Genomic DNA, 24294 nt, shown 5'->3' on the forward strand with positions numbered 1-24294 from the left:
AATGAGCAGAATTGTCAGCACATTTACTTGATGAAAAGATAGGGGTGGTTAGAGAGATGTAAGGTCAAAGGTCAGCGTGTCAAATGTACATAACCTCTGACAGCCTATCAGCAGGCTTGATTCTGTTCTTTCCAGGTCTCTCTTTAATTTTCTGAGGTAACATCGCTTCATAGATGATCACAGATGTCAAGCAGCTCCGTTTTAATATGCTTCAAACAGGCTGTCAGTCTACAAATATATCATGCCGTTTGCAAATAGCTTGGTTTACAGCACGCTTTAACAAGTTTACCAATTAACAGGTCTGCCATAGAGACACCATGTTTGTTATAATGTTAAACTTTTTTCACCCTTGTCGCTGTCTTTCGTCTGCTCCTCCTGTCCAAGTTGTCTCAAGTGACACTCGTTCTGTTGCTCTCTCTCCTTGTATCGCTTTTTTCTCTGCTCACCCACCCTTCTCTATCTTACTCAAGGATGGGGAGGACATGCCAAGGGAGGAGGGAATAAAAGGCATGAAAGATGAGTAAAGTGTGTGAGAAAGAAAAGTCAGGGTGACCGACATATGACAAACCGCCATGCCTGAACCGAAGAAGCCAGGTAAGCCTCTTTAAGTTAATTTTCAGCATCGATTTTACATTTAAAACTACAGTGTATATTTGAATCATCGCAATTTGTCATTTCATATGTCACGTTAATGTAAATGATGCTTTTATACTCTGACTGGCAGAATGCATCAGTGTCTGGCCCACACTTAACATTCATAAGAACATCCACTTGTTGATCATTTCATTCAGCGAGCTGTGTAAGACAATCAGTAGATAAATCTTGATCATTGGCTCACACTTTTTGTTAGCTAACTACCTGCTGAAGCGGAGAAAATTTGCTTTCTTTGCTTAAAACGTAAATCATGGGCCTGAATGTATTATTGTAAGGAGCCGTTTAGACCGCCTTGGCTGAGACAGGTGTTGAAAGATGAATTTTCGAGGTTGGGTTGGCAGCAGCAGGAGTGAGAGGTCAATTTTCAGTTTGGGGTTTGGCAGTATAGTCGAGTAGACTGAGAAAACACTCTATAGCTTGATGCCCATCAGTTTGAATTATATATGTGTCTTGGTGATGATTGCTAAGGCTGGAATACTCCGACTGCCCAAAATCTACAGACTGACTGACTTTCGACATCTAGCATTCACTCGTCCAGACTGTAAATGAAATATTTGTGTAGTGTATTCCAGCCTTTTATCACTAATCATCATCCAGTGGACAATACACCTATAACAAAACGTAAACGTCTGAGAGGTAGAATCACATTCCAAGAGGGAAAAATGATCAAATTCAAATCTCATTATATGTGAATACTCTGAGGATATCACATAATACTGCATGAATATGGTGTTTCGCCTGCAGGAATGTTTTCTTAAAGACCTTCATTCAAATACTCAATGCTCAATGGACCCTGTAAGTGAAATTCTGATCATTATGAAAATGAATCTATTGATTTAAGTAGTGCACAATTTAAAATCAATAGCATATCAAGTGTGTGGTCCTTTAAAGTATTAGTGCTGATATTTGGAGTGGGTTAGTTCTGAACATACAGTATGATTTAAGTCGCTGGCACTGATACAGAGCTAAAAGCTTTGGCTACCACACCTTTTTATGGAGCTTTTAAGGAGTGAATTGCAGGCATTGGATTATAACCGGCAGATTGAATTAGCATCAAATATCAGAAGCTGATGTCAAAAGATAGCCATGTTCATCTATGTAGTGATGTTGTGAACTTGTGTATCTGACTGGGGTTCTGAAATACGACCTTCTTCATTTTCATCGTTGAGTCCACAGCCTTGAGACAGAAAGAAATCTGAAAGATTTGACAGATCCTGAAACATCTCCAGGTGAAAGAGGAAGTGCTGTTCAAGAAACTAAAGGTTGTGCAGTGTTTTGAGCTGCTGCTGAATTTCTCTGATGAAGTCTAAGTCATCCTCACAGAAATGGCATTACTCCAGCAACAGCAGGATAATAAGCAAAACTTATGCTGTAATAGTCTCAAAATGCATTTAATGTACAGGGAAGTAATTGTGGCGCTAAGCTGCTTAACGGTGGACGCTGTTAAGGAAAACAGATCAGGATGTTTGTAATTATTGGAAATGGAACTGGAAATGACAGATATTTAGAAGTAGGAAGATGGAATAATCCACAATCATTCTCAGGAAATGGAACCATTTATGCTAAAAATATAAAAATAATTAAAAAATAAAATATTATTTTAATTTTAATTATTTGTCAAACTGACTAAAAACTAATTTGTACAAATAATTTGACCATGTTTAATTGCACTGACACAAATAAAAAGTCTGCATGAGCATTTTAAATGGAGATTTCAATAGCAGTGAACAATTTTAATTTTATATTTATATGTACAGAGGTTTTATTTTTATTATTTTTATTTTGCATTATACAGATTTAAAACCATTGTACAATGTGACTAAGTTCAGTATTCCGTTAAGTACATCATTTGTTTGCCATGGGAACGCATTTAGCAAACAAATCCGTCTCCTATAAGGAACGAGCCTTTCAAAAAAACCACAAGGTCAGATCAGTGTCACCATGCCTTCTTGAGATCTGCCTTGTCTCTGTTATGATTCAGTTTTCCTTGTAACTCAGGCCCATGACTTGGTGTTAAACCCAGTCTGAGAGCATGACATCACGAGTGTCAAATAACTGGATCGTTTTTTTGGAGCGTAATCTGTTGCTCCCTCTCTTGTCTATCCTTTCGTTTTCTCATTCATCCCAGCTTCACACTTCAGACCACACACAAAGCCCCTCTTTTAGTTTATTGCTTCTTAAAGATCAGATTTACCACCCTCCACTCAAGTCCCCCAGTCACATATACGGGCCACTTTGTGCTAGGAGTCTGTCTGGATCTCCTGAAGCCTTAGTTACTGGCAAAGAGCACGATTCCTTAATAAACAGCTTCCAGAATAGCCCCGAGCAGCTTTTAGGAAGGGTGTGCAATTTTACAAACAGGCATGGTGACAGTGGAAAAGTGTTCAGAGAAGTGTGTGTCTGTGCATATTGCTCCATGATTATCCGTACTCTGTAATGATAGTACTGTAATAGTGAGTCAAGGCTGTGCGCTATAAATTGTGCATTTGCATTAATATTGGATTGGGGCTGAAATAAAGCCTATGAGATATGTCACATTAATATAAATCACTTTACGAAGAGTCTAATATAATATCCAAGCTTTACCATAATAGGGAAATGTCGGGCCTGTGACAGTTTGAGATGGGTGAAGGATTTCTAAAAATGGCCTAAAATGTTTTGAAATGGCTCTTTGATTATTTGGTTGTGGTTTAAACATCTTCTGTGACAATGTTGTGATTCCTTTTCCTTCTTTATAAGCATGTCCTGCCATGCTGTAATAATGTCATTTCTGTCCTGGCAGGACAACAAGAGTTTGGTTCCCTGTAACACTACTAATGAAACACCCAGAGTATTGAGTATTAGTGAAGTTTAAGCCTCTTACTTGGCATCTGAAATGTCATTACCATGATGCCCCCTTTTCCCAAATCCCCCTACTTTCACCACAACAGAGCACAGAAATCATGACTCAAACACTCTCTTTGAACTCTGCGGTCCAGGATGGACAGATTCTTGCTCTATCCTCTTTTTTTTTTTTTTACCATTTTGTTTGAATGTGAGCAACACATACAAGTACACAAAAGTAGACTTTACCATACATGGCTAAAGATTTTTTTCTGTTGGCCCAATTGGGCCAGTGGTTAAAACAAAATACAATATAACAAATACAAATGAAATAAACAGTGCTTTAAGTTTTTCAGGTAGGTCTAACCGTGGTATTCAGGTAAAGAAAATGAATAATCTGATGAAAAATAATAGTGTAGAGTCTTTATTTTACGTAGCCTATAAATTATTTTTCCAACTGAGGGCATTCCCAAAGGGAGGTTTTGCATAGCTCAAAGTAAGTAATCCCCTCACTCACTCACAGACAAACACACACACATACAGTGACAGCGTCTTAACATTCAACGTCTCATTTCCAGCTGGGATAGTGTAGCATTACCTCATAACCGTTAACATCACAACGCGCTCCTTGGCATGCATCTCCTTCATGATGGATTACACGCAGATGTGTGAGTGCTCACTTTTGGTGTGTTTCTGAATATGTCCTCCAACTTAACCGTAATGGGATATGTACTGCATGACCTGAAATCGCTTTATGACTGTATTCATGAACCGCTGTTGCATATTGCACACCTCAGCTGCGCTCAGTCCTCCTCCTGGAGATCTGGAGAGATGAAATATTCAAGTGAACCCAATGACCTTGATTAGCTGGTTCATGAGCATTTGATTAGATTTTAACTAAACTCTGCAGGATGGTAAATCTACTCAAACGTCACGTCAAAACCACTGTGCTAATGTGTATTTATTTAATTGTGTTAAAATGTCAACCTTTTCTCCTGCTTCGTCCGCACCTGCAGTATAAATCATTTCCATTCACGTAGAAGCGGCATGTCCATTTAAACAAGGTGGGGAAAATACTGGGAAAAACCAGTGTAAAATTGTGTTTACAACCTTGACATGTTTATTGACCACTGTATCATCTTACATACACTTCCATCAGTATGATTTTTTTTATGTAAGGATGTATAGGTGACCAAACGATTGTGTTTAGATGTGATTGCATTTTTTTAAGGAGAATTGATGGTGATCACTGCCTGTCAAGATTAGTTCAAATTTAGCTTGGTTTATTAAAAATGCAATGTGCTATCCTGAGAGTGGAAGAGAGAAAGAGATCACTGTCAGAAAGTTAAGAGGCCATAATTAATCTCAACATCATCACACCATAAACCACACCTTTTGACAGTTATTATATATGATACCCTGTCTTTACGTAATAAAAACTGGGAGAGAGAATCATTTTAATTAAATGTTTCATTTTAAATCATGTTTTGAACTTCAGCTTATGTAAATCATTTTTTTGGAATAAGCTGAAGTGATATTCAGATTAAAATGAATTTTAATTCATGTAAAACTATAACTATTCTCATAACACTATAAAGGTTGTAATTACATTCACAGCATGACCCATAGCAACCAGTTTATTTTTATTCTCAGATCAGATGATCATGATCAAACTGTTTATGCATAGTCAGCATCTCCCTAATCTTCATTTTTATCCTCACCCCCTCATCTTTCCATATATGTAGGAAAGAGATATTTACGATCTATATCCATAACTCAAATCATCAGTACTGACACGCATGAGACTGATAGATATTGTAACGTTTCTCTTAAGTGTTTCCTCTTGCTGCCAAAAGAATCACTCTCTCCATCCTCATAAAATGGGGAAACTTCATCATGTGCGGCCGACCCTCCCTGCACTTGTATCCACTCCAAATGCTTCTAATGCCAAAGTCAGTCCATCACACACACAGCTTGTAAAAATAGCTGCTTTCAATCTGGATCTGAGGAGCTGAATGAAGCCTGAGGGGAAAACACATCTCTTTTTTTTCCTGTCTTTTTTTTTTGTTTGATATCCTTAGAAACACTACATATATCACTTGGCTGTTCCCATCCGTGTCTGTTTATTTTGAAAATTGAAATATTTTAAATGGAATTCATTAGACATCAGAGTTGAAGTCAAGGCCACCAGCCAGTTGCAACAGACCCCTTACATTAGAAAAACCCTTGTTATTAATACAATGAAGGTTTTCCTAACGTAACGGACTGGGTATCGATACAGATTTCCAGACTCAGTTTGTTTACGATTTTCCGAACCAATTGATTCAATTCCGTTTCACTTTGATCAATTCATTTTGGCAAATTTCGGTTATAATGTCCACTTTGCTTACACATGAAAGAAATTGATCTCTCAGCTAATGTCAAAAATTATACTCTAAAAATAAATAAAATGATAAACTCATGAACACTTCAGTTATAAACTCCCATGAAAGCGCATAGACGGTTTATGCGCTCAAAAAGCGCATATAAAGTTTTTATCACTGGAACTGCACTGGTTGTGCTTTCTATTTTTGATTCACTAAAAGGAATTGGAAGAGTCATTTCTGCGTAAATACGACTACACTGTCAGATTTAGCATTGTTGAAAAATTGTTCTTGCCTGAGAACATTAACCGAGACCCAGACCCAAGACCAATACATTTTGAATATTATGCATCTTATTTGTATTGATTAATATTACACTGGATTGGCAGTATACAATGAATACAAAGTTCTGTCATGAAACTCTAGATGACACAGGCTGATATTTCCTTAACTCAATCTGTTAGCAATCACATCCTTATCTACATAGCGCAGCTGATTGGTTGCTGTGGCATCAGCGGCCAATGAGCTGCTGCTCAACATTTCAAATATAAACATTTCAAACTTTGTTTGCTGTTAGCAGTCTGCAGCGCACTTTCAGAAACCCTCCACCTTCCCCAGCTCCGCCTGTATAGATCTGCTACGGGAGGTTATTTAATGTATATTGTACAGCAGAAGAATGTCTTACATGCTCACAGCAATGTCTGTGAATGTATTGACAGTAGCAAGACCTAATACATTAACATTGCCACATCCATTACCATGTCAATCTCTCTGCGAGTTGTCATGACAGACATAACAGTATGCCACACGAAGGGCAGAGATCAGAGTTTTTTTTGTCGCACTCGAAACACATTTGAGCTTGACTCTAAACACTCAGACATCCTTTCAGGTTTTGTTTGTACAACACTGTATGTGACAAGTCAGAGTGCATTGGGAGCATATATGTGGTGATATGCGAAGGGCATTAACGCATAGCGGTGTGGGTAGACATGTTAACTCAAGGCCACACGCAGTGAGGCCCCTGCTTTCAGTTATCACATCCCGAGATGTGTCTGAGAGACTTCACAATCTTCCCCCACTGGCCTGTCAAAATGGTGGAATTTAACTGACATGTAAATGACATGAAAGAGATGTAGAGAAGTAGTGGAGTAAATGTCATGAGAGATTAACTTTGTGAACATTCGACTGCAGTTACTCGGCCAAACAGAGTGAGGGAGCGAAGAGAGAGGAACAGAGAGTAGAAAGAGATTTGTCAGCAAAGTGAACGTGAGAGTACTAGCGCTGAAGGCTAATGTAACTAAAGTGAGCAAATTCTGAGTGCAGCCATGTATATGATATAGTTTCAAATGCTGATGCTGGCATTTCAGCCTGCACTCAATTTCAGGGCATCGTGTGCTTGTTTTTCTAGGTTTCAGAATAGCTGCGTGACCCAGGGGCCGGGGGCGGGATGGCGTCTCTGAAACAACTATGGATTAGCAAAATAGGACCTTCAGACAGAAACTATTACGGACGTAAAAACTGAAATATTCTCCAGCCTATATATGGAGTAGATATGTAATCAAAGATGTTGTATTTATGGAAATGGATTCACATTATCGACAGAGAGAGAGGCATAGGAGACGAGAGGGCATTAAACCGCTCGTTTACACTTTTCTCATATGATGTTTGTGCAACGCACTTTTAGATATCCGAGACTTCTCCGGGCTAATTTAACATGACCGCATTAAACTGGGTCCTTCTTACTGACCTCATGATCTCGGTCTGGCTGTCTTTCTCTCTTCTATGGAAGCCCATTTCTGCCTCCCTCAGAGTAAAAAAATGAAAAGTTTTAAATAATCAGTAAAGTCAAATTGTGAGACATAAAGTTGCAGCTGCAATAAATACAGTCAGATTGTGCGATTTTACTTTTCTAAAGTTGTACTTATTTTATTATAAAAACAATTTTTGATATGCTGCTAAATGGGCATCTACATATCATTATCGACATCCCTTTTAAAGAGAAAAAATAATAATAAAAAAAGGGATGTTATGTGCAATGTTATTTTAGTATTATTTCTACACTATTATAATATTTATTAATATTTTGAATTAGCTTTTATTTTTATATTTTCAGTTTTCATTTTAATTTTAGTTTAAGTTTTAGTCATTTTGTGTCATTGTTATTAGATTTTTTTTATATATATTTATAGCTATTTAGCTTTAATTAAAAAAATGTGTACTTCAATTTGTACTTTTTCATAATATCTTATTTCAGCTTTATTTCAGCTACCAAATACAAGTTAATGCGTTTTGGTTTAACAATAATAACACTGTGGCAGTGAAGGCGGTTTAGTTACATCTCTGTGCATTAGCGTTTTAGCATGAGCTACACTGGCCTCCATTTGACTTCTTATGACACCTACACTTTTAGAACGCGTGTGTTTGTGTGTTGATTGAGAGTGAGTGAGTGTCTGTTAGTTTTTTGCGCTGTGGCTGTATGTAGCAGTGACAGGGACCAAGACTAGCAAGACGGAGAGAGTGCTGACGACTGGAAACCAGAGAAGACCCAACAGATCAGGATCATTTATATACTATTATAGTATCTATTAATATTTTGTGTTAGCTTTTTTTTTTTTTTTTAAGTTCGGATTTCATTTTCATTTTAGTAATTTTATGTTACATGCTTTTGTCATGTGTATCAGTTTTTTTTCTATTTAGCTTTGTCTTATTTTTATTTCAGTTTTAGTACTTTTTTCACTTAGCTGCCAAGGCAACATTTTCATTTTACATTTCAGTTTTTTTACGTTTTTTATCTTTCATTTAATGAAAACTATTTTAATAGTTTTAGTTTTGTTAATCAATAATACAAATTATATAGCTTCAGTCAAATTTTGGGACATGTTTTAGGATGCTGTTTTTGCTAAATGTAAATGTGTGAGTGAATGTCCAGCATAACCAGCAAGACTGTCTTAATCAGCTGAATTTTACCCATGCTTATTAGATATTTACTTGAGTTCAAGATGAGAGCAAGAGAATTATGTTGGTGTTCATATAGCGACAGCAAACTGCCTGCACGGCATTGCAGTTGTCTCAGCAATGGATTTAAGAGGAAAGAGCCATTTTAATAAAAAGCTGACTGGGTCCTTCACCTCAGCAAAGATTTTTAACTACATTTCAGCTGAACAAATTAACGCCGTCAGACCAATTCATCATGGGTAAGGTGAGAGCTGCACTGAGCATTTGAGCATTTCCCTGTGGAGTTGTTACAGGTCCCTGTTTGTGTATAGACGTGACCTTCAGCTGTCTGATGATCCCGGTGCTCTGTTCTTTTTTGGGAGGACATCTCAGCCAGCTCCTTAGATCCTGAGGCAAGGAAAGCATTTATAACTTGCCAGATCACCGTACCCCACCGAACTCCTCAGGGACGAGGAGATATACCAGAAGTGCCTGAGATCCATTAACATACTGTGCTCTGAAAGACAAACCTAATCAAAAATAGACGTGTCAAAACTTCAGTATGCAAGCAGATCACGCAATCTGACCCTCAGTACCAAGGCCAAGTTCGGTGTCTCATATCCTTAACACTAAAGAGTGAAGAGCCTACCACACCCTCCAGATTCGGAGTCAATCCGAGGCCAAGATTGTGACTTGGAAGGTGACGGTGGTACCATGTAGCAAAGCTTTTTACACCTACCGTTGACCAGAGGAACGGACAGAGAGGCTCAGATGCATGTATTCCAAAATACCTTCTGCCTTCACTCAATATACTGTAAAAAAAAAGTGTTTTTTTCCTTATACTTGCAGACTTGAGAATAGGTTTGGCCAACTTTAAAAATGTTTTGTTATGAGGATGTATGCGCATATCTAATCTGTGTATTTTACAGTCTATGATTTCAAGTCAAGTAGAATTTTTTGCTGTTAACCTGCTCGGACAGTTTCATGATTTACATGTTATATACATCTAAAAAAAAACTAATATGAGTTTAAGAGTTTTAACTTGTACTTTAACATGACCCCAATTGAATACTGTGATTATAAATTTAATTTCTTTCAGGTGCCAAGGGAGTGAAGGAAGCTCCCCCTGCTGGTTTGTACATGCATTTCATTGACTCTACTAAATATTCGTAATCTGTTTGATGTAATGAATCATTTTAAAGCAGTCGGGCTCACTCTCGGTATGTTTGATTTTACAGATAAGCCTGCAGAAGGTGGGTGAACTGCTCTGAATCTTGTCATGAATGCCATGTCTTCATTCAGTCTGCCAAGAGTACAAGGGGTAGCTTTGCTTCTACAGATGAGCTTTGCTCAGACTGTGTGTGTGTGTGTGTGTGTGTGTGTGTGTGTGTGTGTGTGTGTGTGTGTGTGTGTGTGTGCGCTAGTGCGTGTGTTTGTGTGTGTGTGTGCTAGTGCTGCAGGGGGTTAGGATTAGGATTAAGTAAGAGGTGTGCTGAATTACACATCAATTGAATGTGTTCCAATTCATCTTTAGATACAGCAAATACGCCAATGAATCATACCTAACACCAACTAGCAGTGCTCTAACTTGACATTCTGCTTACATATTGCCACATATATCTAGTGCATTGCTTAGTCGAACAACAATATAATTATTCATCATAATGCATAAAGACATACTAATATGGTTGACTTGATCTCCTGCCTTTATAAGTAGAAGCACAGCCGGCTTTAATAAATGTGAATTTAACTAACTATGTTCACATGCAGAACCATATTTATTTACTGTTATGTATCTACATGATACAATTTACATAAATTACAGTATATTGTTTCTACATACATAAATAACATCATAGCTGCTGAAAATACATTATAAACAAAAGCCGAGCTTGCTGTGCTGTAGAAGGCAACTTCTTATTGCTTTGCTGCATGTATTTTAAAAACATGTAAAAATGTTTTAAAGTAAACATGTAAGCCAATTTATTTGAAAATATACAGTATATGGCTCTTTTTCCAATAAGAGTGGGAGATGCCGTCTCTACTGTTTAGATGGCAGAATGTGGGAATGCAGTAAACAGTTTTCTCTGGAAAATAATGTCTTAAAACACTTTTTAACTGTAAGTAGAGTACAGTATACGATCTTAGAATTAATATTTACAGTCATTCTTTCATTCACTTTTGATAGTAATTATGAATTATGCTTCATAACAATGATAAACATTTAGTTATTTCCTTTATACTGACCACTAACTACATAACCATGAAATGTGTCAGTGTTGTTACTGGTTCCTATTTGCTTTAAATATAAGTAATACTACTTGACAATAGTGCAAGTTTTTATAAAAAAAATATTATTATTATTAAAAATATTATGAAAATTATTATTATTTTTACAATTGTACTATGAGTTTGAAAACAAGACAGAAGATAAAATAATTTATGATCAAAATACATTATGATAAAAGTGTGACTGCATTTTGTGTGTGTGTGTGTGTGTGTGTGCATTTATTGGTGTATGTAATGTATGCATTCCTTTGAACACTGAATCTGATTGTGAGCTATTATGATAATGCAGCCCATTACCAGAGCGCACATGTGCATATATGGTACATGTTTCCATTTCTCAGTTCATGTTATTGTGCATTTGGCGTCTTAAAACTAACACCCGCACTGGGGTACAAATCGTTCCCTCTGGAAGAGAGCAAAAGCTTTGGCTGAAAGGTGTGATCTGTACACAGTGTAATGGTGTTAACATGTGTGGCACTTTTTTATTCAAATGTGTTTTATATTTCAGTGCAAACAGCCCACAATGACCCCAAATAGTATGTGGACACTTAAAATGTCATTGCTTTACACAACTAAATATCAAAACAAGTGACATTTATTAATTGTTGGCAGTGTTTGACAGGTGCTGTTTTTTTATTTGTCCAGTTCTGTTTAAACTTTCTCTCCAGCTCTAGACTCCAGGGACAAGACATCGGATGTAGTTTGTAGTAATGTTGGTGTTTTAACCCGTCTCTTTGTATGTGCTGCCTTAACCTCATTATGCTTCCATTGTTTCTTTTAATTCAGATGAAGAGGGCCGCGACGGTAAGGGAAAGAAACACTCCTCTTGGCTCGCTATGTGTGTGTGAAAATTTGTCAATGTGCTAGTTGCTTATCTGTGACTGCGCATGTGACTAAATGTCAGTCACTGTCTCTGTCGGTGGTCCACAGGCCTGTCACAGGGGTTCTGACTGGCCAAAATAAGACCAACAAGCAAACAAATGGTTTGAATCTGAGATTGCTTTGGCGAATGCCAGCAAGAGTGATTTTCATTCATTTTAATTCATTGGTCAGTGGTCTTTTAGTGAACAAATTGTGTTTTGAGACTCACAATAACAGAAAACAATCTCCCTTGTCTGTTTCGCCAAAGCATCCAGAATTTGTTATAAATATTTTAGCATCTACAGGTGCTGTAAGTGATTTTAGGCAAATGGAAATAAAACTCTATTACCTGACAGATATCACTAAAGTTCTTTTTTTTGGCCAAACAGAAGATACTTTCTTCACGTCAAACATTTTGAGTGTTTTTAGGGCAAACCAGTGGAAGTAGGAATTAGGAAAGCAATATTTCTAATTTCAGTTCAGTGTAAGTTTTTCATGAAATATTTATATTTTATTTCAGCTTTATTTCAATTACTGAAATTACAGATTTTTAATAGTTCTAGTTTTAGTTAACGCCATCAACACCAGTCAGGATTTACCTAGTTAGCATGGCCCTGCAGCCAAATAGCATCTTCCTCCATTGACCACCATTCAAAAATATTGAATAAAATATTTAATTGTTGTAAATTTAGATGTTTTACCAGTGCCACATCATTTTAGGAGGTCTTTTAAAAGTGTTATATCGACTTGATGTCACAGCTCAGGATGGTGGTCACTACTGAAGGGGAAAAGCTAGCAAATAGCTTCTTTATATTACACAGATAGCAAATGACATCTGGCCCAGTTGTGGCCCACATCTCCCACATTCTTCTGGCCCACATACCGCATGGAATGACAGCGATGACTCAACCTGAGGGTGGCTGGCTCTTTGGTCTCAACAGGGTTTTGGAACGTCTGATTCCATAAAGGTTAGGTCCATAAAAGGTCCATAAAAAATTCCAGAGTGGCTAAAATTGTTTACAGCACCTTAAACTATATCCCTTAGTTGTAGTTTAGATGGAATTTGTTTAATTTGAGAAAATTTGGATATATACTTTGTTTATTAGAGTGAGTATATATCAGTGTATGTGTGCTTGAGTGCATAAACCAAAAGATATTTCATTTCAATCATTTACATTATATTTTAAGAAATGTAATACCATTTCATTCCGACTAATTTGGTTGGTGTTACTTGTTTGGATCATTTATCATGACAGACATTGCTTCGATGTCTTCGACCTTGTTTTAATTTAACCTCTTGGAATAGAAATTCGGTGACCGAAGCCAAGGTTATGCAGTATACTGATACTCTGAAGTGGTTGTCCCTTAGTATACTGATACTCTGAAGTGGTTGTCCCTCTAAAACTTTCACCATTGGAAATATCTGGATCTGTGTATGAGATCCAGCATTAGGGTGTGATAGTGTGATTATCAGGACATTTAGCAACATGAGGTAAGGAGTAAGGACACGCAGAGCTGGACTAGCATTTCCACTGTGTATATGTTTAGTGACTGACATTGGTGTTAAACTATTTCTACATCTATCTAACTGGGTTAAGTGTATATGGGTAAATCATCTTTATAAGGATGGTTGGGTCTAAACTATATAACCAGAGTTCCAGTAAGAGCCTTATGCAATGCTGTTTTGAAATATAAGCCAAACTATGCATTGAACTGTGACTTTATATCCTTGTTCGGTATATCACGTTAACTTGCATAAACATAAAACAGAGAGTGATGGTTTTGTTCTCTGGTTTTATGGAATATATGGAAATGGAAATGCATCATCTGGGCCTGATCCCACCATGGATAGTTTATGTAGCCATTTGCTGTTTCATGTCAGCCTTTTCTGTAGAGATGTTATCTGATTCTGATGTTGAGATGGAAAAGAATGTCAAAATATGTTTTAAATAACCAGCCATCAAATCTAAATAACTTGAGTTTAACCAGCATCAACCGACCAAAAAACCCACCCACCCATCAGTGCCACTATACGATCAAAATGGGTTTCAGGACACTTAAGTTGTTTGGATTGGAATGACTGGTTTGTAGAGAAAATAACTTAAATAGCAGCTATGCACCTTCTCATTCTGAAAAACTGAAGGACAAAGGGATGTCAGTTTCTACATGTATTTGTGTTATTATATAGTATGTGTATATGAATGTCTTAGAAGAGCCCTAATGTTGTCCCCTATATAACTTCCTAATGGTTTCCCCCACTCTTTCTCTCTCTTTTTCTTTAATACAGAATTACCTGAGGATGGTAAGACACACAAATCCTTTAGCATGTATTGTCAATGACATATACATGAGGAAAAAAAATTGCTTAATTTTTCATGCAAAAGGAAATTTTGTAAGTGTCTTTCACATCCCAGAGCAGATCCTAAAATTGTAGTTCACACAACAATTAAAATTCTGTCCTTTTTTACTCACCCTCCTAAAAAAAACGGTTCCACAAAAGAAAGAGAGTCATAAAGTTTGGAAAGACATGATGGTGAACAAATGATGACAGAAGTTTTACTTTTGGGTGAACTCGGTTTAAGGATCTGGGAAGGTTGAAAGGTGAGAGCCAATAATCAATAGTTGTTTTGTTTTTGTTTTGTAATTATGGGTATAGGTTTGCTAGATGGTGCTATATGTTTTAGGGAAGCTTTACCCCAGGCTGCTTACACATCAATATGAACAGTAAATATCATAATTGATTTACTCTTTTCAGCCTCTTGTCAGTCATCGTTGACTAGCCAGTCTTAGTGTCCATTACTGTGAGCTTTCAGCAGTTCATATCAGTTTACACTGTTTCTCTGACTCTGCCGGTAGAACATGTCCCAGGAGAAGAGCCTCAGATGTCTGAGATAAGTGGCCTGTTTGTGGAGAAGCCTCAGAGTGTCACTGTCAATAAAGGTGAGTTTCTGAACCACATCTGCACCGGTGAATTCACTCTGCTGTGTCTATAATTTAAATTGAAAATTAGTGGTATTTTATTTTTTTTGTCAATTGTTCTGCAGGTTAAACAGTTACGCCAGTAGGTAATGTGTCACTGAATCATTCACTCATTTTATTTGTTTAAAAAGCTGACTTTTTAAGGCTGGGACACACCAAGACGACGGTCAGCTGTCAGACAATGTCAGGCCGTTTTTGAGCATCGGTCGGCTTAGGTCTTTCGGTGTGTTTCGCACGTTGGCTCTAGTCGGACACCATCTGGGTTTTTTGGGTCGTTTCTGGATGTTGAATCGCCGTCTGTGAGAGAGAGAGAAAACTCTGGCCGTTCAAAGAACGAGTGCACGAGAATAAGCGAAAGTGATGATAGAGAGCAAAGAAGTCAAGACGGTACAGACAGAATGCTGTTATAATTTTCTCATCTTACATGAACATTCAGTGCACAGATATATTCATAATAACATGAGCCGATTGGATTGAAGAAAGTAATCAGCGTGATTGATATTCAAAATGATAAACAGGCATTGCATTGTTTGCGGTTTGTATATCTGCAGTCCTAGTTTCGGTTTCCCTTTTTGAATGACAAAAATGTACTATTGATACCGGCTGATATAGACAGATATTTACTTACATGCAGACGAAATGCATGTGACGCTAAGCACGTGCTAGTTGACAGTATACCCTTTAGTCCTTTTGGTGTGTTCAAGCGCAGTTTTGGCCGAGAGGCAACAACACAGTCAGCTTTCGTCAGCGCTTGTTCTTTGATGTCGGCTTTGTGTCCCTGGCTTTAAAGAACGAAACCAGCTTTTAATTATGATTGAGTCATTCAATCATTTACATTTTACATTTACATTTATCCAAAGCGACTTACAAATGAGAGCAATAGAAGCAATCAAACTAACAATAGGGCAGCAATATGCAAGTGCTGTGATAAGTCCCAGTTAGTCTAGCACAGTACGCGTAGCAAAGTGTTTATTATTTTTTTTAATATATAGAATAGTAAGTATTAGTATTAATGGGTCATGTGTTGCCAAAAGAAATGCGTCTTCAGCAGTTTCTTGAAAATGGTTAAAGACTCAGCAGCTCGGGTTGAGTTAGGCAGGGCACAGTCCAGGTAAATCAGGTAATCATTCACTCAACCGATTCATTCATAAACATTCCTTCTGGAAAAAAATGCTACTACTATGTGTTGCTCAGAGATGGCCAACAGTTGATCAGCTTTTAGTTATTATGGAACTATTTCTGTTGATGGAGCAAAAATACACAAAGTAACTGGCAATATGTATTTGTAGTCTAATGTCTAGACTAGTCTTAGACTATTATCTACTTAATTACTGAGCTGTCATATACAAACAATATCACATGCAATCTTGCTGAAATTACCAATATTGAGAACAGTGGCACTCTTTCTTGTGTGATATTGCTTAATATATTAACATAAATGGTCACATATATGGTCCACATACACCATATATACTATATACATACTGTATATAGATTAATGTAATAATGACTAATGTATAATTTAATAATAAATAATGAATAATTTAGTTCAGCAATGTTACTCATGTCTTCATTTTATTGGTAACAGGGAAAAATGTCACATTTGTGGCTAAGGTGGACTCCTCTCAGCTGCTAAGGAAGCCAACTATGAAGTGGCTGAAGGGAAAATGGTTGGATCTGGGCAGCAAGGCTGGAAAACACCTACAGTTCAAAGAAACCTACGATAGGAACACTAAAGTGTGTGAGGGACAGTGTGTTTTATTTGAGATTTGTTTACTAGAGCACAGAGTTACTATTTACATTTTTTGATACCAGATATACACCTATGAGATGACCATTGTTAAGGCTGTGGATGGGGATGCTGGAGGTTATCGTTGTGAGGTCACATCTAAAGACAAGTGTGAAGTCTGCACGTTTGAAGTCACCGTTGAGGGTAGGATATTGCGCAGTTATGCGTACAAAATCTCAAGTTATCACTGAATCTGTCTAGTACCTCTAGGCAATGAGAGTTGGAGATCCTCATGTACATCATTGGACATTTATAAAGCATATAATACTTTTTTCAGATGAATAAAGTCAGTTTATACACACCTGGTGTGTGTGAGCAGACTTTACGTCAAGTCTATACAGCTGATTCATTATTCAGTAGGTATTTAGCATATTAGATCCTCCTTTTAGTTTTGCAGCACTTAGTAAATCACCTCTACACATTTATTGGCTTTGACAGTAATCAGATTGTGGAGCAAATCAAACACGGTTTTTAATCATCATTATGAATTTCATCTCCTCCTTCAGCTGCTGAAGAGACAAAGCAAACAAACATTTTGGAGGCATTCAAACGATCGTAAGTTTGTTTGTATGTATGTGTCTCTTACTCATTAGTAACTTGTAGATGTCTTGATTTCACATTGTTTCAATGTACTGTTATCATATATTTGTTCATATTGTCAGTGTCACTTTATGTTTAGATACTGCTGTAAGTGTACTTACAGATTTAGTGGTTTATGCACCTTATGTTAATACATGCAGTATAATATGCTCTTGCATATGATTGAGGGAGCAGTCTGTTGCCAGAAGCTGCTCTTCTAAGCAGTAATAATCTCACAGATGGATTAAGAGGTGTTTTACCTCATGTCTGAGAGTTTGGTTCCAGGTCCCAGCTCCGGGAGGTAAAGGTTTAGCCCTAGGCCTGAGCCAGACTTCTTGATCTACTATTTGAGCATGGTGCTAGCAATACCAAGGTCATAGGTTCGACCCCCAGGGATCAATTGATAAAATTTAAGCCTTGAGCGCAATGCAAGTTGTTTTGGATAAAATTGTCTGCTAAATTCATAAATGTAAATGTTGGTTAAGATGCTGTATGCATCTTGTTCATCTCTAGGGGAGATGCAGGAGAGGATGCAGGTGATCTGGACTTCAGTGGTTTACTCAAAAAAAGGTTTGTACGATGTTCTAGACCCTCTAAGTTTTTTTCATCTTAATCTGTTTACTTTATGTGCAGATTAAGTTATTAATTTTCACTTTAACCATCATGATGCATGGTGTCATTTATTCACTGTTGAAATCTGATTTAGATTTTAACTTTAATCATTATGTTCTGTCTGAGGTCGTAAGAGAACTTATAAGACCACGTAAGACCACACACACACACACACACACACACACACATAAATCAAACAAAGTAATTGAAATAGCTCAACACAACAAATGTTTCAATTTGGTTACCCCCAAATTCAACTTAAAATGCAACTGACTTCTGCAGTCTCAAAATTATTCAACCCCCTGAATAGAATCCCTCACTACAGCACAAATCTGCAAAACAGGTGTTGTCTCAAGCACACCTGATGCAACTAATCAAGGGCTTCATTAGTTGCACCAGGTGTGCTTGGGCTAGAACACATCTAATATCTGAACTGACTAGGTTTGTTGAGTGTCACGTTTGACTGCATGTTAGAAATATGGCTAAGTTAAAAAAGTTATCAAAGATAAAGAGAAGATATCATCGCTCTTCACAAACAAGGAACAGGATGCAAAAAGATAGCAAAGGCACTAAATGTTCCTAGAGACACCATTGGAAGCATAGTTTGCACGTTCAAAGTTAAAGGAACAGTGGTTACACTACCTGGACGGGGCAGAAAAAGAAAGCTATCAACGGCTGCAACCAGTTTTCGTTGAGCTATTTCAATTACTATTGTTTGATTTGTTCACTGCAAACAGCTGAAAGTCTGTCAATTTTGCCAATAAACCTGATTTGGGGGTTTAATAATGGGGGTTTAATAATGGGGGTTTAATAATATTCCTAATCTTATGAGAACAGATTATTAACAAAATTTCACAGGAACTTATTAATAGAATTTGAAGGAAACACAGCATCACTGGGGTCACTAGGACTCCAAATATAAAAACAGTCAATCTCAACCAAATGTGAAGATTAACCATATTTTTGATTCATGTGTACCTCAGAGAGAGGAAGCAAAAGGAGGAGCCTGAGGTGGATGTGGATGTCTGGGAAATCCTGAAAAATGCCAAACCATGTGACTATGAGAAGATCGCATTTGAATACGGCATCACTGATCTCAGGGGCATGCTCAAAAGACTTAAGGCGATGAGGAAGGTGGTGGAGCCCAAAAAGAGTGATGGTGAGACACCCGATGGATGCACACAGACATACATACATACGAAGGTCCCTGGGTTCAAGTCTAACCCTAATATATAATTTTGTTGACAAACCAAGGAAAAAAGTTTTGGAATTGGTGGTTGAGGATTGTAAGGATTGCATATGTTAGTGCTATTTCTGTTTCAGCTTTCATAAAGAAGATGGAACCTGCTTACTCTGTGGAAAAAGGAAAGAGAATACTGCTTAGTGTTGAGCTGTCTGACCCCAACGCTCAAGTCAAATGGCTGAAAAATGGACAGGAGATCAAACCTTCAGCCAAGTATGATCCTGTGTGTTTGTGTGTTTAAAAAAATACTATTTTGTATAACACTTTGAGAGACCAAAAGGAGCACTGGTCATCATTGATGATGATTGTAAGGATGGGGAAAAGACAATGTCACAGCAGGGCATGATGGGAAGGTTGATGCTCCATGCCTTACATGAGGTTTGTGTTGAATTTCTCTCCCTGTTAGATATGTCTTTGAGAGTGTGGGTGGTATCCGTAAGCTCACTATTAACAAGTGCACCCTCGCTGATGATGCCGCGTATGAATGTGTGGTTGGAGAGGAGAAGAGTTTCACTGAGGTCTTTGTCCAAGGTACACTGTCATTAAAATCATCATCTTCATCATCATCACTGGGATCATTAGCAGACCCCCTCTATGTAAATTCAGCTGTCTCATTTGTACTGTCTTCTTATCTGTCGCCGTCCTGTGTCCCGTCTGTCCTTGAGTGGTAGCCATTTGCCCTATTGATTATTTTAAAACTCTGTCTATTCTGTCAGTACTTAGTCATTTGTTTTGAGCCAGGTCTCTGCTTCTGTCTATTTTACTTCATGTAAGGTATAATTTTTGTTTTATTTCTTCATGGATTGTAGTTGCCATCTGCCCCTGTTATTATCTTGTACAGAATATACAGATACAGAACTGTAATGTGGTTCATATTCATTCTGCTGTTAAAGTGTTTTTGTTCTATTGTGTGTTTGAATATATTAACCACTTATTTGTGTGTTTATATGACCAGAACCCCCTGTCACCATCACTAAGATGTTGGATGACATCCATGTGGTGGTTGGGGAGAAGGTGGAGTTTGAGGTTGAAGTGTCTGAAGAATCAGCCAATGTGAAATGGTGAGATACTGGACCAAACTGGTGACACTGACCTGGTCAATCGGTGACCAGCTTATTTTGTTCAGTCAACAGGCCTACAAATAAACTGGCCAGCTGCACAAATGGAAATGCTCAATAAATGACTAGCTGACTAAATTAATTCCAGTACTATCAAGGTCAATATCGCTAATTATAGTCATTTAGTATTAACGAGCTATTATTAACATTAAATAGGACTAAACGGCAAATTATCTGACTGTATTTTTTTTTGTTTTCAGTTTATTACCAACAATTATAGAACACAATGAATAATTAAACAATGATTATAGTCATGTCAAACCCCACAAAAACCTATTAGCCTATAATAAATGGCACATTTAGTTTTAGATGATGCATTTTTCTCTGTCATTACCTCTCTCTGTTTAAATGAGCAGTGTGGCTGAGCGCTGTCTGTGACTGCTTGTGCTTTTCAACATTTCTGCTCGTGTTCAGACAAGCAGATGGAAGGTTTCCAGTCTTGTACTCTTCACTACATTAATTTCTCCTCTTTAAAGTTTAAGAGTAAATAAGTTCTCATGCTAAATAAATGATAAAAGCTCTAAAAGGATCAATCCTCTCGATACAATATGAGTGTCATAAGTATATTTCAAGATTGATCCTCTTATCACTACTGTCTTCTGCTGTATCCAAAGGCCTGGACAAAGTTTCTTTTTTCTTGCTGTACATCTTTCCGTCATGTCCCATTTTGTCCATCCATGTTTCCTTTGTACTCATCCCAATCTTTCCCACTTTATCTTCAGTCATCTTGGCATAGATTACCTTCCTCAGTTTCTCCTTATGAACATTATTTCCATCTTTGCCTCACTCTGTCTTGCTCTTCCTCTGTCTCTCTTCATCTCTCTCAGGATGAAGGATGGAGTGGAACTGAGCCGAGATGGAAAGTATCGCTTTAAGAAAGATGGGACAAAGCACTGGCTCATCATCAATGAGGCGACCACAGAGGACATAGGAACATACTATGTGTACACTAGCGGAGGGGAGTCCAAGGGAGAGCTGGATGTGGAAGGTACTTCTTTTGAAAGAGTAAAAACTCTCGCTTCTCAGCCCTTCCCCCGTTTGGCTGATATTTCAGTATTTATTTTTAGTATTAATTGCCTCATGGCCCCTTTTTCTCTATTATAGAGAAGGAACTGGAGGTTTTGCAGAGTATAGCTGATCTAACATTGAAGGCAGCAGAGCAGGCTGTCTTCAAGTGTGAAGTGTCTGATGAGAAAGTGACTGGCAAGTGGTACAAGGATGGGGTGGAGGTCATTCCCAGTGACCGCATTAAAATGACACACATCGGCAGGTATATTTGTCCACTGACAGTCACCCTTATCGATTCATGCATAAGCAAGCTCACCTTGTCCCTGACCTCACTAATATTGTTTTATGTTTGGACACAAAAACAGATTAGTCATCGAAATGTCCATTTTGCTCCATCATTGCTTTTTCTGGGGACAGTAATGTGGCATACACTTCTTATGTCGTGGTAACATTTTTTATCCTGATATCTCAGGACTCACAAGCTGTTGATAGATGACGTGAAGCCTGAGGATGCAGGAGATTACACCTTTGTACCAGATGGATACGCTCTTTCCCTTTCAGCCAAACTCAACTTTTTGGGTAAGAGAGAGAATCAGATTTTTTTTAAATCAGACTTTAAATTTCAACGTTGACCTAGATCTATATTTTTGTTCCCAGAGATCAAGATTGATTATGTTCCTCGTCAAGGTAAATGTCTTACCTGCATCAACAAATTTAACATTAAAGTTTTGTAAGGCGACAGTTTTGTTATGTTATTTAAAATTCTTTCTATTATCATCTAGAACCACCCAAAATCCACCTGGACACTACTGGCAGCGTGGTCAACAAAAACACCATTATCGTTGTTGCAGGAAACAAGCTCCGGTTTGATGTTGACATTTCAGGGGAGCCACCTCCCACTGTCTGCTGGAAAAAAGGAGATACTGTGAGAGCTTGCTGGCAAACTGTCACATTCTCTCATCTGAAGCAAAGCCAAGAACACATATGGGCTTGTTTTCATATCAGATTCAGTGATAAAACCCTGCTGAAAAGACTAGCAGCATGTTTTTCGAATTGAGTCTCTACTAGCCTACCTTAACCATCGAGACTTCCATAGTCAACCAGTTTATCTAATTAGGACCATCCTGGATGACCCCATTCACTCAAATAGACCAGCAAAATCCAGGCTGATCTTTCCAGCAGGAACACATTCTCTCTCATTTTCTTACATCACATAGGATATGAAAATCAACTTTGAAATGTAACATCTCTAATATATTACACATGCTTGAAAACATGACGTTTGTTTGATGCAGGAGATCTCTGAGGCTGAAGGCCGTGTGAGAGTGGAGACCAGGAAGAGCCTAAGCTGCTTTGTGATTGAAGGGGCAGAGAGATCCGATGAAGGCCTATATCATATCACTGTAGTCAACCCAGCAGGAGAGGACAAGGCTGATGTCATGGTTAAGATAGTTGGTGAGTTCATACATGTTAACCATCTGCAACTTCTTCTTTCTCTCCTCACTATCTGCTATGTCCCATCTGTTCCATACGGCTCTTCATCCCTGTATTTATTCTGTGCTGTGTTCAGATGTGCCTGATCCACCTGAGAATGTGAAATGCTCTGGAGTGGGTGAGGACACTGCTGCAATCCAGTGGGATCCACCCAAATATGATGGTGGAGTTCCAGTGAAAGGTAAAACCGATCCTTACCATTTATGTTTCTTTCGAACTTGACATGCAATATTTAGGGATGCACTGATATGAAAATTTTGCCCAATACCGATAATTCTTTATATTTGAAAGCCGATAACTGATATATTGCCTGATAAATCTAAATCCACATTTTTATATAGTTTTTGAGAGCCTCACCATTAAAAGCCATGTCCCAAGTTCACAATTATAATGTTCTCATAATTTGCCTTTGGCTTGCTCAGTTGGGGATATTTGGGGATATTTAATTTAATTAATCAATCAACAACAATACTATTGATCAGCATTACCAAACGTGGACGTTTTCCACTAGAAACAAGCATTGATGTATTATTTTTTGAGAATACTGTGAAGCTGCTTTGGTACAATCTGTATTGTGAAAAGCGCTATATAAATAAACTTGACTTGACTTGACTACTTCCAGGTTACCTAATGGAGAGGAAGAAAAAGGGCTCTTCTAGATGGACAAAGCTGAATTTTGACATTCACGAGTCCACAACATATGAGGCTAAGAAGATGATTGAGGGTGTGCTATATGAGATGAGGGTGTTTGCGGTTAATGGCATTGGCATCTCCCAGCCCAGCGCCAACTCCAAACCTTTCATGCCCATTGGTTAGTTTTCATCAGACTGTCTGCTGTAACTTTGGATTTATAGTACTGCTTTCTCAACAAACGTATTTCAATCAGCATTCATTCTCTTTGTTTTCAAACTCCTTTATAGCTCCAACTAGTGAACCAACACGACTGATGGTGGACGACATTACAGATGGTACCTGTGCTTTAAAGTGGCTTCCCCCTGAGAGGATTGGAGCTGGTGGCATTGACGGGTACATCATTGAATATTGCATTGAGGGAGGTGAGGCACTAAACTTTGCTATAGAGCTGACATTGAGTGCCATCTCAGTTTCAAACCATCACAGTGAAGTAATCTTTTTTGATCATTTTTTGACATGTTTACATATCTTGCTGGTTTTCCGCTTACTTTGCCCCTGGTGGAACTCACAGCCACTGAGTGGGTGCAGGCAAACGAGACCCCTGTTGAGAAGAATAGTTACAGGGTCAGAGGGCTGCCTGTTGGAGAGAAGATGCTGTTCAGGGTGACAGCTGTGAACATCGCTGGCCGTAGCCCTCCAGCTGTGTTGGCGCAAGCTGTCACCATTCGGGAGATTGTTGGTGAGACTCTCACGTACATACATACACAAACAACATACAACACACTCTCAGGAGGATCTCTAGATTGCTCAATGAAATCACAATGGGAGTTTGTAGCTTTTAGTTCATGTCAAATTCCTGAAAATTGAGAAAATGAACCAAATATATGCATTTAAAAGTTCCTTTCTTTCGAAAAA

At 37.9% G+C, this 24294-nt stretch overlaps 1 protein-coding gene across 5 annotated transcripts in view; it reads left to right on the top strand.

The window, feature by feature from the left end:
• The first annotated feature begins 451 nt into the window (after positions 1-451).
• Positions 452-24294, top strand: part of mybpc2a (myosin binding protein Ca) — a 29843-nt gene continuing 6000 nt past the window's right edge. Inside the window, exons 1-23 of one of the 5 annotated variants that reach the window (XM_084089304.1) lie at positions 510-594; positions 9874-9906; positions 10013-10027; positions 14212-14226; positions 14781-14864; positions 16492-16640; positions 16719-16836; positions 17199-17247; positions 17785-17841; positions 18867-19042; positions 19207-19339; positions 19533-19657; positions 20082-20187; positions 21072-21232; positions 21349-21514; positions 21725-21831; positions 21910-21939; positions 22035-22177; positions 22548-22707; positions 22823-22927; positions 23369-23557; positions 23667-23801; positions 23951-24118. In XM_084089304.1, coding sequence (XP_083945430.1) covers positions 573-594; positions 9874-9906; positions 10013-10027; positions 14212-14226; positions 14781-14864; positions 16492-16640; positions 16719-16836; positions 17199-17247; positions 17785-17841; positions 18867-19042; positions 19207-19339; positions 19533-19657; positions 20082-20187; positions 21072-21232; positions 21349-21514; positions 21725-21831; positions 21910-21939; positions 22035-22177; positions 22548-22707; positions 22823-22927; positions 23369-23557; positions 23667-23801; positions 23951-24118 — 2446 coding nt within the window. In that variant the 5' untranslated portion in view covers positions 510-572. Of the gene's footprint in view, positions 595-9873; positions 9944-10012; positions 10028-11853; positions 11868-14211; positions 14227-14750; positions 14865-16491; positions 16641-16718; positions 16837-17198; positions 17248-17784; positions 17842-18866; positions 19043-19206; positions 19340-19532; positions 19658-20081; positions 20188-21071; positions 21233-21348; positions 21515-21724; positions 21832-21909; positions 21940-22034; positions 22178-22547; positions 22708-22822; positions 22928-23368; positions 23558-23666; positions 23802-23950; positions 24119-24294 lie in introns of those variants that run through there. The other 4 variants (XM_084089306.1, XM_084089307.1, XM_084089305.1 and 1 more) reach the window with 4 other exon arrangements.

Source organism: Abramis brama (genome assembly GCF_963993115.1).
Source record: "Abramis brama genome assembly, chromosome: 1".
In the NCBI taxonomy this organism is placed as follows: domain Eukaryota; kingdom Metazoa; phylum Chordata; class Actinopteri; order Cypriniformes; family Leuciscidae; genus Abramis; species Abramis brama.